Source organism: Lathamus discolor, chromosome 6, assembly GCF_037157495.1.
Source record: "Lathamus discolor isolate bLatDis1 chromosome 6, bLatDis1.hap1, whole genome shotgun sequence".
NCBI classification, from domain to species: domain Eukaryota; kingdom Metazoa; phylum Chordata; class Aves; order Psittaciformes; family Psittacidae; genus Lathamus; species Lathamus discolor.
In genome coordinates this window covers 21,848,898-21,862,581 of record NC_088889.1, presented here as the reverse complement: position 1 = coordinate 21,862,581, position 13,684 = coordinate 21,848,898, and the positions used below count along the sequence as shown (strand labels likewise).

The 13,684-nt window shown below is 39.9% G+C and overlaps 1 protein-coding gene across 1 annotated transcript in view; it reads right to left on the bottom strand.

Moving 5' to 3' along the window:
- NUDT14 (nudix hydrolase 14) overlaps positions 1 to 12,378 on the bottom strand; it is a 60,380-nt gene extending 48,002 nt beyond the window's left edge. Inside the window, exon 1 of the mRNA XM_065685393.1 lies at positions 12,217 to 12,378. Within this exon, the coding sequence (XP_065541465.1) occupies positions 12,217 to 12,297 (81 nt within the window). The 5' untranslated portion in view covers positions 12,298 to 12,378. The remainder of the gene's footprint in view (positions 1 to 12,216) is intronic.
- Between the last annotated feature and the right edge of the window lie 1,306 nt (positions 12,379 to 13,684).

The window sequence follows — 13,684 nt, the reverse complement described above, 5'->3', positions numbered from 1 at the left end:
GAATCATTTTATGCAGCAAAACAAGATGCTACATTCATTCCAAGTTCACAGATAGCTAATACAGCTAATTAAAACAGCAGCTAAATGACAAGTATAATTGAAAAATTCCCTAAAACAGTAACAGCAAGTCATCAAATTCCACATAATTGATTACACAGTCAATACTCCTAATTTTAATGATCTCATACATCATGAAAATCCTACAGAATCACCCAAATAATGTTATGCTTTTCAGGATATGTACCATTTCTAAGCATGTAATGTGTAGAAAACCTAGTAACTGCATTTACCTCATATTAGGGTCTTGGGAAAAACAATTTTCCACATCAAGAGTCAGATCTGCAGTCAGAATCATGCATAGATGTACGCGTTGAATTCCAGGAAGAACTCACAAATTAAAACAAACTACAACACTGAACATTTCTGAAATCTTAGCATGGATAGTGAAGAATGCACCATGTGCTTTAGCAGCTTGCTAAGGAATCCTTCTAGTCTTTTAAAACAAATGTTTGTATTTGCTTACTAAATATGCACCCTGATCATATGTAGCATGACATCAGAACAAGCATCTGACTTAAAAATATGAAGCTCAAAATCTTAGTGGCAATGTTTTCTATGCACAATTTTTGTTTTCTTTGACTTTTTTTGTTAGATCTACTACTCAACTTTAAAATAATACACAATTTACTGGCCAGGAGAACTGCAGCAGTAAAAGAAGGTGGGGAGAGGGGCAGAAAGCGAGAGAACCAGGTTCCAGAAGAAACACAATCACTAGATGATACACAAACGCATTTTGTACACACCGAACACACAGAATAAATTTTATGCACCACAACACAAAGAACTACTTCAGAAATAGATAAGAATTTGAAGCACTAGGTGATTAAAAATACCAGAAGGCAGCATCCTTACAGGGAAAGAAAATGAAAAAGCACAGTAACCACCACCACCGTTTTTATGCTTCGTACTTTTCCCTCTGTATGTAGGAAAAACCCAAAACTCTTCAGGAAAAAAAAAAATCCTGCACACACACAGAGGGTCACACAAGCTATGAAAAAGATACTTAACACAGGCTCTTGAGCAGATGACAAGCTATTAAGCTTTCACCTTTAGGTAGTTAGGATGATCTGATGTCTCTTTTATGATATCTCCCTTTTTTTTTTTTAATTAAAATCTACAATGTGTTTAATAAGCAATTCTTCCATCAATCTTTGATGTGTTTTACTTATAAAGCATTGACAATTTTCAGTTCAGACTCCTTAAAGTTCCAGAGAAACCATTTTCCACTCACTTGCTTTGAAAGCCATTATAACAATTTGATGAAGAACAGCAGCAGGGGGCTAACAGAAGGCAAGGCTTAGTAACAATCTTTAGATTTTTCTCCTAAGGCTTTCTCACAGACCCTCCTCACAAAGATCCTCAGTGCTTTTCATCCTCTCTTCACAACCTCCCCAAAAAGATCAGCTCAAAGCTCAAAGTGACTGCTCCTGGAGCAACTAGCTCCAGGTTCTGGTATTTTCTTAATTTCACTTTTACCTCTCAATTTTGATAGACTCAACTGAAATCTGATTCCCATAATGGCAGTCATGTCCTCATCCTTTTCCTGTTGGGAAAAAATAATACACAGTAGGATTCAAGAAGTAACTTGGGAACATCTTCTAAACTGTTATCTATTCTAAAGAAAGCACTTGCAAAGACAAGTATACCCATTACTTGAAAGTCATATACAACTGGCATTCAGTTAATCAAATTAATTAGTGATTAACTGATTAGTGATTTATATACAGTTCAATGTTTTACTGCAGTATTTCTGAAACATTCATAATGACAGTGACCCTATAATAGTTAAATTTTTGGAATACGAAGAACCATGCAAACCAACTGCAAATCAGCTTCAACTACTCTTTAAAAATGGGAACTGCCTGTAACAAATGGTAAGTTCTTTGCTTATAGCTTCATGCAAATGTAGAAATCAAAGTTTTATGGAAACCAGAACTATTAGGATAGAATCACTAAAGCATACTTTTTAATCTCTGTCTGTGTTCACCACCATTTTCTTTCTTTATTATTATGGCCACTTCGAAGGACAATCTTTCTTGATCATTAATTTTGGGGAACTTCTGGAACTCCAGAGCTCTACAGATTCTTTAATTGCTATATTCAAATGATGCCACTGTGGCCAAAACACCACATATGTAATTTCTGCAATAGGAACAGGTACTTCCATGAAGCAGGACATAGCTATTCACCCCAGATTATAGTTACAACCTCAGTAGACATGGCGAGGAGCAAACATGGACTACAGGAGACCAGATACATTGCCTCCTTATCCTGAGGACAGGGGCAGCACATATGAGAAACCTGAGGTCAGAAAAGACAGATGGTGGGGATGCCCATTACAGCCAAGTCACCCCTTGTCCTTACACTGTTAAGCTTTATGTTTTCCAATTGGTGACTCTCAGCATGTGTTTCTACTTTATTTTAGCAAGCTTGTATTTGTAAAACAAACTGGGAGAATACACTGTGGTATAAACTTTGAAATGTCTGATAACGTATCAGTACTTTCTCAGAGCAACATTAACTTTCCGCAGCACTCCCGTCTGCTAAAGTAATATGCTATTAAAATGTTAACACAAGATCTGGGGGGGGGAGGGGGTAAATGGTATTTTCTTTAAAAATTAAAAAAGGCACACACAAATTCTAAGTCAGTGAACTGACATAGAATCCTATCAGTAAATACATAAAAAGTTTCTGTTGGCTTTGAGATAATTATACCCCAAATACTGGATAAAGATGATCCATCAATAATTTAAACTAAAGAAGTTTCAAAAAGTACAGAAACAATATCCTGAGGAACAGTAACACTTGTGTATAATTTTCTACAAGGATACAACCACTTTATAGAATTCAAAAAACATAAGGCTGAAGAGACCTCACAAGATCACTCAGCACAACTCTCAGAACAAATATACATAAGTGCTAGGTTACATAATATAGGCCAGATACAGAATTATCCAGTCACAGCCTCCATTCATCCTGTTCCATTATTCAAACTCTTCAACCATTTGTCTGATGTTAGGATTAAAATAAATACTTGCAATACTATATATGTAACTGCACTGTAAGATTGTTGTGCTTGAAGTACATGACCTGGAGTTCACCATGAATGCTACTGTGGAATAATCATTTAATTAAAATTACCATTAGCATTACTTCTTTCTACATTAGTTTTCAAGTATTAATGCTTACTTCTCCAGGAGGGTAAACCTTTCCTTTCCCAGATTTTCTATTTTCAGAGAAAGAACATCTCTCACCTTTAGGAGTTTAGCCTCATTTCCCTATAATGTATTCATCACCGCTCAGCACATCTGTCCCAGCAAATCCCATTTCCTGTTCTATTCATGAGGCTCTGCAACCTGGAGCTTTAGCAATTGCTGCCACACTTTTCCCATGGCCTTCTCACCTCTTACTCCCCCCACGCACCCCGCTCCCATTGTTTATCATCTGTTCTCCCCTGCTGCAAACTGCTGTCAGATGTTCACTTATCCCTAATCTTACTTACTGCCTTTGATATTCTTTCTAATCCAACAACCTGTCAACTGGGGCATCAGCCCATGTCCAGACCAGCTGCTCTGTCACAGGCCATAAGATTCCCTCTCAGCTCCAAGAGGTATTTAAAGGATTTTGACACAGCAACCGCAACGTGAAACAAATAATTAATGCTGTTTTGATCAGTGATCAGGACTTTAGTGTGACATAAGCTGACCAGTAAGAAAAACTGAGCTTTACTTTGTTTAAACTTCAGTAAACTTTAGCGTTACTGTATTAACAAGATTTTGATCAATGTCTGAAGGACAGTACCAAAAAGCTAAGTTCTTTAACTTGTTCTAGTTAAAAATTATGAAGAATAATTAATCTGAATGCAAGTCAGAGGGGCAGTGAACTTTCTCTGCCTGCTGTTTAAAACATGATTATCAACGCAACATCAACTTGTGTAGAGTTTTCAAAGCACAGGAGCTGACCTTTTACAAGTTACAGCTGAAAATACAAATGTATTTTAAATATGGCAGCTCTTGAGGTAAAATCATTATTTAAAACACACTTGTATTTTCAGGATTATAATAAAGCATATCCCATATATATATCCCATGAGTTTCATCCCATATAGAGCATCAAAACCAGACATTTTAAAGAATATTTCCATTTACAGAAAATGTCTAATTTCCATAATATTCAGATTTGCTATAAACACTTAAGATGTTAGTGTTCATCTGCTTTAAAACCTACCAAATACACAGCGTGTCATTGCTGAAATTATTCAGATGACAGATATTTTTGTACTGAGAAAACTAAGTTTCTGCTATTTAAGCAAACATATGTATTTTGATCCAAGCTAGAAAACAAATACAGCACTTAGTTGTTGAAGAAGATGAACACGATTTCACTTCTCAGATCTACAAGAGATGGTACCAAACAAGTAAAATAATGCCTACTTTACCATGCAGTAGTTGTATTTCACAAACACACACAAAATACTATAAAATACTATAAAATTTCAGTGATGGATTTTATAACATGGCTCATTCACTTCAAACTAAACCAAGTCTATTCTTAGGGCTTGTCTATACCAGGACATTAATAAAATGAAGCCGAAGTAAGTGCCTTGATGAACTTGAATTCTGCTAGTTAAAACTCCATTAAACCCCCATGTGGACACAGTCATTCAGTTTAGTTTACTGCTCCCTTAGGGCATGCACTGGAAAGTTAACATGGATTAAGGTAGGGTATAAATTCAAAGTGCAATCATACTTTGAAAATGGTTTAACATAAACAGAACCAGACTCTTTGTTGTAGAATGAGACGTGGAGTTAATCAGGAAAGTCCTGTGTAGGCAAGCCCTTGCAGATGAGGCGACTGGAATGGTATTGTCAAAGCCAATGGTTTTCAACCTCTTCATCTGCAGACCTGGAGACATCTTCCAGTGAAGCTGCAGACTTTGGCAGTACATTAAAATCTGCTGATAACTGATCTGCTTTTCTTAGCTGACTCACATGGCTGACCTACAAGTAGTCTAACGGCCCTCTATAAGCTACATATCAGAACTTGAAAAATACTGGTTTAAGCTAACTACAACTTACGTACCTCTTCCTAATACTCAATCTTAATTACACAGCTATTGCACAGTAACCCAAGTAACCTAGCTATTGATGACATTAAATGAGATTTTAATGTTCATTTATGCAACTGTAAACACATTGTCAGCCCTCTGCAAGGAAGTTAAAAAAAGGTGTTCGACAAAGCCTTATGCTTTCCAGTAAGTGACATTTGCTTTCATAAGTTTGTTAAATCATAATATGACTGACCTAAAAATACATTGTTTTGTCACAGCCAACTACTTTTCACATATTTACTTCAAAAAACCCTACACTCACTTGTCAAAGCACACTGGATAGAGAAATTAAGGCTAATACAACATAGTATTTGATGAAAAAAAAACCCAAGTATTAGTGTTGCTTTCCACTACTACTCTTAACTAATTCTTCTCATTTCCCCCTTTAGCAATTCATAAAAATCCCATACAAAAATAACTTGCACAAATTTCCAGAGCTGAATTCAAGTTACATGGCAAAGCAGAAAGAGATACGCCTAGATTCCTTAATTTCTCCTTTTAAACCTGTGTTCTAATTGCAAAGAGCACTGTTTCTCCCACAGGAAATTATGCTCCCTTGGTATTTAATTCCCTAATGTTTCACTTTTCTTTCACCCATATAAAAGAATTATACTGCGCTTCAACCGTAATTCCAGTTAACACAGCAGCCATCAGATCAGTCAGATCAAAAATCTGTCTCATCCAGGATTCTACCTCTGGCAGAAACCAAAGTGCCTAAGGAAGAATATGCTGTTAAAATACTCTCAGCCTCCTGCAATTGGCAGCTCAGGGACTTCCTGAGCTAGAAGCAGTTATGTTTGCATTTAAGATTAATACTATGTACTGACATAATAGACTTGACAAGCTGAAGAAAATGAGACAAATTCTGCTGCAAAAATGGCATCTCCTTTTATTGCACTGCTTTGAAAAAATGAACTACAAATAAATGTATTACTCAGTAGCATATTTCCTACTACAAGAGCCTTTTGAAGATTCAACAGAAGACTCACTTGTTTGAACAGGTAACTTAAAAATCTGTTTACTCCCTCAACAGCGTAATTTTTAATTGTCAAAATAGAAAGAATGTTTTATGTTTAGAAAAAAGCAGACGGAAGTTCCAGAAAATGTTTCACGCAGCTGGGCACATTCATGTGGCTATTTCCATTAAAAAAAAAAAAAAATAAATAATCTGAATGCAAAATCAGATTATTCATATTATTGTAACACTGCACTGCTTTGCTTTTTTCATCTTCGAAGATTTCAAGATACTAATGATACAGGCCTCACTTTTTTCTGCATGTATACATATTTTAAACTTCATGACATCTCCAAGACAGTTAAATTGTAAGGCACAGAAACAGAATGGCTGCTCATGGTCACACAAGAAAGCAATAGTCAATCTAAGGTTAAAAATAGAAATTCCTTCTTCACTGATGAATTGCGCATTACTCCTGAAGTACATTTTCTACCCATTTTAAAGTTCATGTTGTGTTAAAAGCTACAGACTTGAGAATTACTTCAATATGACTGTAAACCTCCAAGAGATTATAACTGAATTCCCTTAACACCAAATGAAAATATCATACATTAAAATTAAACTGAAGGGCGCATTTTTCACATTCAACTTCAAAGTGAATGACTCTAAATATTAAATCAATAGTGGAAATGCAATGAATGCTCAGGCACTGGACTACTCTGAAGTGCAGAAGGAATGCAAAGCTCATGAACAGCAAATAGTTCCAATTTGCCGCGACTGAATGTACAGTTCAGTCGATACACATGGAGTTTTTGAGGTTTATCCCACATCACTGAAGGAGCTGCCCATTCACCATCCCACAGGTGATTCAAAATACAAACTCACTCACATGCTATACTGGGAAAATTACTAATGGTTAATACTAGTCTAGTAGCAAACTTCTAAAAGTTCCTGGGCAGACGGCAAGTATATGTTTATATAATGCAAGGAAACAGTGGCAAGAACTCTTGCCAGAACAACCTTCAAACACAAAGCTACAGAGCCCGAGCTAGATCCACAAAGGCTTTGATATGCGAGCTCTGGCCAAAAGTTTTTGTAACAGCTCAAGATATTATTCCCCCAGCTAGATGCTTCCCCCTATGAGCTGATGCTTTGCCTTCCCTTGAAGGATACTGTCCCTAGCACAGAGGTCACCAAAAAGAATATGCAAATGCAATTCACTTAGTTCTGTGCAAAGCTCAGCAATTTAGCTTGAAGGGCTGCTGGAGGTCTGAACTGGAAGAGTAGAGTAAAAGCTGGAGCAAAACTACTTTCTGCTGATTCTCAGAGGGTAATAACTGCTACCATGGGGACAAATAATTGCATGCAGTAACTTCTCAAATTATTACAAGATTGACCAGAGCTCTCTCTGTTAAAGCCCCGTGTTAGGGTCCAAATCCAACAGACAGAACTACTGACATCCCTGCTCAGGTGCTGATTAAGAAGACTCCATTGAATACAAGTTCCCATTTGGCTACTTAATGCTGCCCCAAATCCTAACAACTCTTCTCAACTGTTACTTCTGAGAGTCTACTTCGTGACAGACTCAGCAGAATTATTAAACTTGATTTTTTTTTTTGTCTGTCTAATATATAGCCCAGTGCCTGGATAACACACACAAAAGAGCTGAAGATTTACACACTAATGTGTTTCCCAGTAGTGAGCACACTCTGCTGTGATGTGGGAAGCAGTATTAATTGAAGCAAGATCTTGCAGCCTGACTCTACCACATCCCAGGGAAATGCCCTAGCCCTTGGGCATTGAGTTAATCTCTCATTAGCCATCCCTCTAGTCTCTTGAATATCTTATTTATGAAAAGGAGAAAATCTTCAGTAGGAAAAAGTGAAAAGAGATTTACCATGGAGCTCTTGGTAAAGAAGCCAATTCTTCAGGACATATGTTTAAAAAAAAACAGAATAAAAAAAAAAACACTTTAGATAACAAATCAATCTGTACTTTGGGGGCAAGTACACATTAAAACCAGCCACATGCTATCCTATGTGTGAGAAAAATTAATTATCTTCTTTCAATACCAAGCAGAACAAAAATATGTAAACAGGGTTTCTACCAACAAAATGAAGAGGATATTCATCAGGCTAACTGAGATACCTCATCCATCTCTCACCCTCAGGCCACCTCACTTGAAAAAACATGGCTTACTTGTCTGAGGGCCCCACCTGGAGGAACGGGCCGATAGCTGAAAATCCTAGGTACTAAGTGAGGGCCATTTTGAGGAGCTGTTAGATGCCTATTTTGAAGAAGACCGATTAAAACCGTACCTTACCCCCCCATGTTGACCCTAACCAAATATTCCTACAGTTTGCTGAATTCCACGACTCCTTTACCGCACTTTTATTTCTACCTTTGCACTACAGAAAGAGGGAACAAATAATTTTAAAAAGTGATTGGTACAGCGATTTGTCTGGTGAGCCAAGCTATTCACCACAGCTTGGATGCCTAACACCAAGCTACATGCTGCCTCAGCCTGCACCGTTCAAAATCTAGAATTCCTTCAGAAGGTGTACACCTACTTTTATGCTCTATAGGAAACATTCAGAGCTCATCAATTTCATGTAAAGTATGAATGGGCAGAGGAAGAGGATGATCAAAGATCTCACAACCCTCTACTAAGAAAGCAGATCCACCATCAGTATAAATTCCTGTACCATCGAGGACTGCTACAATTTAAGACAACCCTTATGACAGCAAAATAACCAGAAACTTACATTTTTCTTGTGGTCTTTTGAAACAGTATTTCTGTATGTAAGCAATGTAACAGGTTCAATCCAAAGGATGACTCAAGCTCTTACAACACAGGGGAACTCAGGACTCAAGCACAAACCTAGAAGGACATTGCTGTAGTTTTCTCTAACATGACAGTAACCACTTCACTTGACTAGAAGTACATACAACACTGTTTCCGTATGTGTCTGAACATCCAGATACCCAAGCTGGTCAAAACACTAATCCAATCTTTGGGCCTGCGACTTTGAATATGTTAAGTGCCTCTGAGAACAGGCAGATGACCTTCTGAGTCTCTGGTCCCACCCCTGATCAGGTGTGAGCACGATTTTCTTCAGGTGCATAACCTGTGTAGGCTTAAAACAGCTGTTTGTTTAGATTTATCCCCTCTCTTCCTGCTCCCAAATGGACCCCCTTCTGATGTCTTGCAGATTTATGGTGGTCTATAAACCTACTAGAACTAGAGTGTTTAGAGCTCAGTGGGGTGCAGGCTGAATGGATAAAATCACACTAGCAGGGTAAACTGTGATATTAATCACCTGTATCTAAATTTATGTTCCACTTATACAGACTGAACTGTTTTAGCTACAGTGATGGGATCCAAATTACATCCACAGAAGTAGCATGATTTTTAGACCAAATGTCTAGGAATCAATGCTGTAATATAAATGTTCTTGAATGCTTAGAAATAATTTTAAAATCACATGTATGTAAAAACCCTTTTAATTTCCTGTTTGCACAGATAAGCAGTAGTTGTAAAAAACAGTCATAAAATAACTCCCATTTTATATACGTTCTTGGGTAAAGAATTTATGTTGAAGTATCAGTGTCTATTTTAGGAACGTTATCTGTTTGAAAATAGATTTCAAAATCTTAATCTTCAAGGCCTATATTATCCTTCATCAATATTATATGAACAGAAGAATACCCATCAATGAATCTTCTTCAGACTACAATGAATTATAGGGGACATGTTACAGCTTCACAAAATGTACCTGTAAGATCACCCAAGCCTTGTACTTACATCATGATGCCACGTATTGCATCCAAACTAGTTTCAGCTTTCATAGTGCAACAAATGCCAGTATTTAAGTTTTCCTCATATAGATTATTGTCTTATTCAGAAATGCTTTTTTATGAGATCTGGGTTAAGCTCAGCAAGCAGGTGCAGGGAATCTATGGAAGGGGGATACTAATATTACTCTAAGCTACAGCAGCAATTAGCAACTGAGAAGAAGAAAAGTTTATTTTTTTCAGCTAGTGAATAAAAAAAAGTTGGACAGGGGGAAGTCCTACTCAGCATAAACCCATTAAGATCAAGGGCTAGATTTTGTAAATAATTTTCAGTCTTAAATGAGTGGTGGAATTTTCAGAAATTCTTAAGCAGATCATGTACCTAGTTCATTTAGATTTTAAATGCTAAACTGTTTAGTTATTTAATAGGGTTTTCAGCAGGCCTAAATGCCTTTGAAACAATTAGTCAAATGACTGAAAATACTTCGCATTTCCTCGGGTTAGTAAGTCAGTTTTTAAATACAAAATATGTTTTTAATAAATGTAGGACTTGTCTCTCAGGTCAGGTGCAGGAAGTTGTGCATTTGTTGAGTTTATGCTCCCAGTAGGCTGGACGCAAGCCAGCTCCTGTACAAATGCCATATAAACTACATTTTCATGTTCATTTTAAGACAGTGCTGTGGCCAAGAGAAACAGTCTCTGCCCTCAGCCAGCCCCCAAACACTCATCCCTAACCACCCCATTACCACCTTCCCTTTGCCAGCATAAGCATTAGAATTAAATCAGAAGATTTTGTTTAGGTTAAACCTAACTTTTTTTTGGCCAATTAGGTATGACCTGGACCACATCCCTTATCTAGCTGCATGTTGCGGCGCAAACACTTGGACAAGGAGAGGAAGTAGCAAGATGGGCAGAAAAGACAAGTCTGTATCTTTCGGTGGCAATACTGGTCTCTGTCAAATCATGGCACGCGACCAAACACATCCTCGTTTCTTCTTCACCATACTCATCTCATTGAAGGCACTTTTATCCAATTAAATGTAATTTTGTAATACTGTTTCATACATTTTAATTCTCACTTTTCATGTAAATAGAGCATGACTCAGAAATAAAATTAAGAAGTAACTAACCCAGAAAAAATCAGAACATGAAAGAATGTTCTTCAGGTTTTCTGATCCCTAAAAATAAATCATTAATTCAATGGAAAGCCTTCACCTGTTCACAAACGTGTATTTTAAAAAAGGTGAAAAGATGGGTTTATCTGTTTTGATGCAACCTACTTGAACCCTTGCTTTTCCTTATCTCATTGCTGGACTTGAAGACAGCTCCTCTATGTATGCTCCCTTTTCTGCATTTTCAACCGCTATGTTTAAGAGCAACACAAAGTAAGAGAAGATGCGCTCTGCAGTGTGCATTTCTAGGGCTGTCCAAATCCTGCTGCACTGTCACTTCCATGCCTCTATCTGGGTAAGAGTGCAGCCTGGATCGGCCAACGCTGCATCATCACCTACAGAAACAACCAGCTTCATGCATGACCTCTCTCATACAAAATGCTCAAAGAATCCTTTATTGCAAGAAGTGACTTCCCTTTCACACCTCGCCTGCCACTGACAGAGGTGCCACTTCTCAGGGATCCTGTGACAGGTGACTCGCATTGACCTAAAAATGCTGACCAACCATGATTTCTCAATGGAGCAACCTGCTGCGCTGAAGGCTAGCCAGCAATAGGCTCGATCTGAAAACTACCAGCACCAAAGCAAGGCCCAAACCAAAAGGTGCCCATTCAAAGGTGAAAAACCAGAACGGGGTTAGGACGACTGTCTCGGACCCCGCTGAGGCTGCGGGCACCGGGGGTCACGGCAGGCCCGTGGAGGAGCTGTACGGGGTGGCAGACCCAACGGCAGTGACCCAGCGGCCTTCCGGGCTACCTCCGCTGTGCGCTTAGAACCCCGCCCGCCCCGCTGGCCGGGGAAGGCTGCGGTGGGAGGGCAGCGAGAGCGCAGCCGGCAGAAGAGCGGTTCCGGGCGGGGCGCCATGAGGCTGAAGCACCACCGCCCTCTCCCAAAATGGCGGAGGTGCCGGGAAGGGGAGAGGACAGCCGAGCAGAGGGGCCCGCGGGCTAGCCTGTCTGTCTCCCTCGGCCTCCAGCCCCTCCGCGCCGCGACGAGCCAGCAGAGGCTCCACCGCCCGGACGCGGCGGAAGGAAGGGGCGGGTGAAAGAGACGGGAGGACCTGGCTCGGCCGTGAGGGAAGGGGCTGGGCGGCCTCCAAGGCGTGAGGTGCCGGAGCCACTTACCTGCCTGTAACAGAGGCGGTAAGGCCGCAGGTAGATGGAGGAGGTGCAGGGTTTGAGCGCCAGATCCTCGATGGCCTCCATCCCTGCTGGGGCAGCGGCCGCCAGGAGGAAGAGGAAGGAGAGAGGCGTGCGCAGCCGCTGGCGGCCCGGCCGAGGACGGAGGGCAGGCCCGGGGCCCCGGCGCGGTGCGGAGCCCGGCAGCTCCGTCCCTCCGTGCGGGCCGGCCCGCGGAGCGGCGACGGGACGGGGCTGCGGCGCCCTGCTGCTCGCTTCCCTCTGAGAGGAGAATGCTAGGTTTCGTTCCCAAAACGGAAACGCGGGTAGCAGCACGCAGGAGCCTTGTCGCTTTTACTCCTTAAAACCACCTACTTGTGATGGTGTTTTCTCAAAAGTTGGCAGAGGTTCTCGGGGGGGCAGCCATTTGCACACATCACACCAAAATGTATGTGTTACTCCTGCATTAAACAGAAAACAGGTCCCCTCCTTGCGAGCCTGAAGGCTTGGTGGAAGCTGTATGCTGAATTTTGCTGCGACCCTGGGCATGTGTCCTGTTTTGCAGGATGAGGACCTTGCCGAGACACTGGAGCAGATTGCTTCGGAAAGTTGTGGTTACCCCATCCCTGGAAGTGTTCAGGGCCAGGTTGGACAGGGATTTGACAACCTGATTGAGTTGAAGATGTTCCTGTCTGTGGCAGGGTGGTTGGAACTAGCATCTCTAAGGTCCCTTCCAGCACACACCATTCTGTGGTTCTATGAAAAGCACAATCTCATATCTGCCTGTGTCATGTTTTATGTCAAAATAGGAGTTCTGTGAATGGTATGGAAAATGCAGGTACAAATAAAGACTTGTTGGTAACCTGCGGTGTGTCCTTATTTTATATTGTGGTATTCTGTGTGAAAGTAATGGAAGTCTTCATAATAATGGTTCTATGATTTGGTGCTTTTCAAACTTTACCTCTCAGGGTCGGCTTCAGTCTCGGCCACCTACCCAGCCCATGGGAGAAAGTAAATGAAGCTTCATTAGACTCCTCTGGCTGTTTTCAGCAACAAAGTTACAAAATAATGATCCTCCCCCACCCCCCTTTTTAAAAAAAATAAAATGCTATTAGATTTAGTGATTTCCTGATTTTCTTGGGAGTTTGATCATCGTTATGCAACATTAGGTTAGATTCCCTTGGTTTTTTAATACTCTTTGATAACGATTTTCTAGGTTCATTAGCATCAGAGCTCACAATTTGTGGTGTCTGAATTGTGTTCACTTGCCATGCAGATGTTCCAGTGCACAGCTATTTTAGTTTTTATATAAATCAAGTTATTTTGTCCATATATTGACCACACAGAATAATCTGAAACTTCTTGTGTTTGTTTCTTTTTTCTCTTTCAGTCTATTTCCCTTGCATCAGGAAGAAAGTACCACATATGTTATGTGGTAGGAAGCATCTTAGCAGTATGGCTAAAAAAAAGCCAG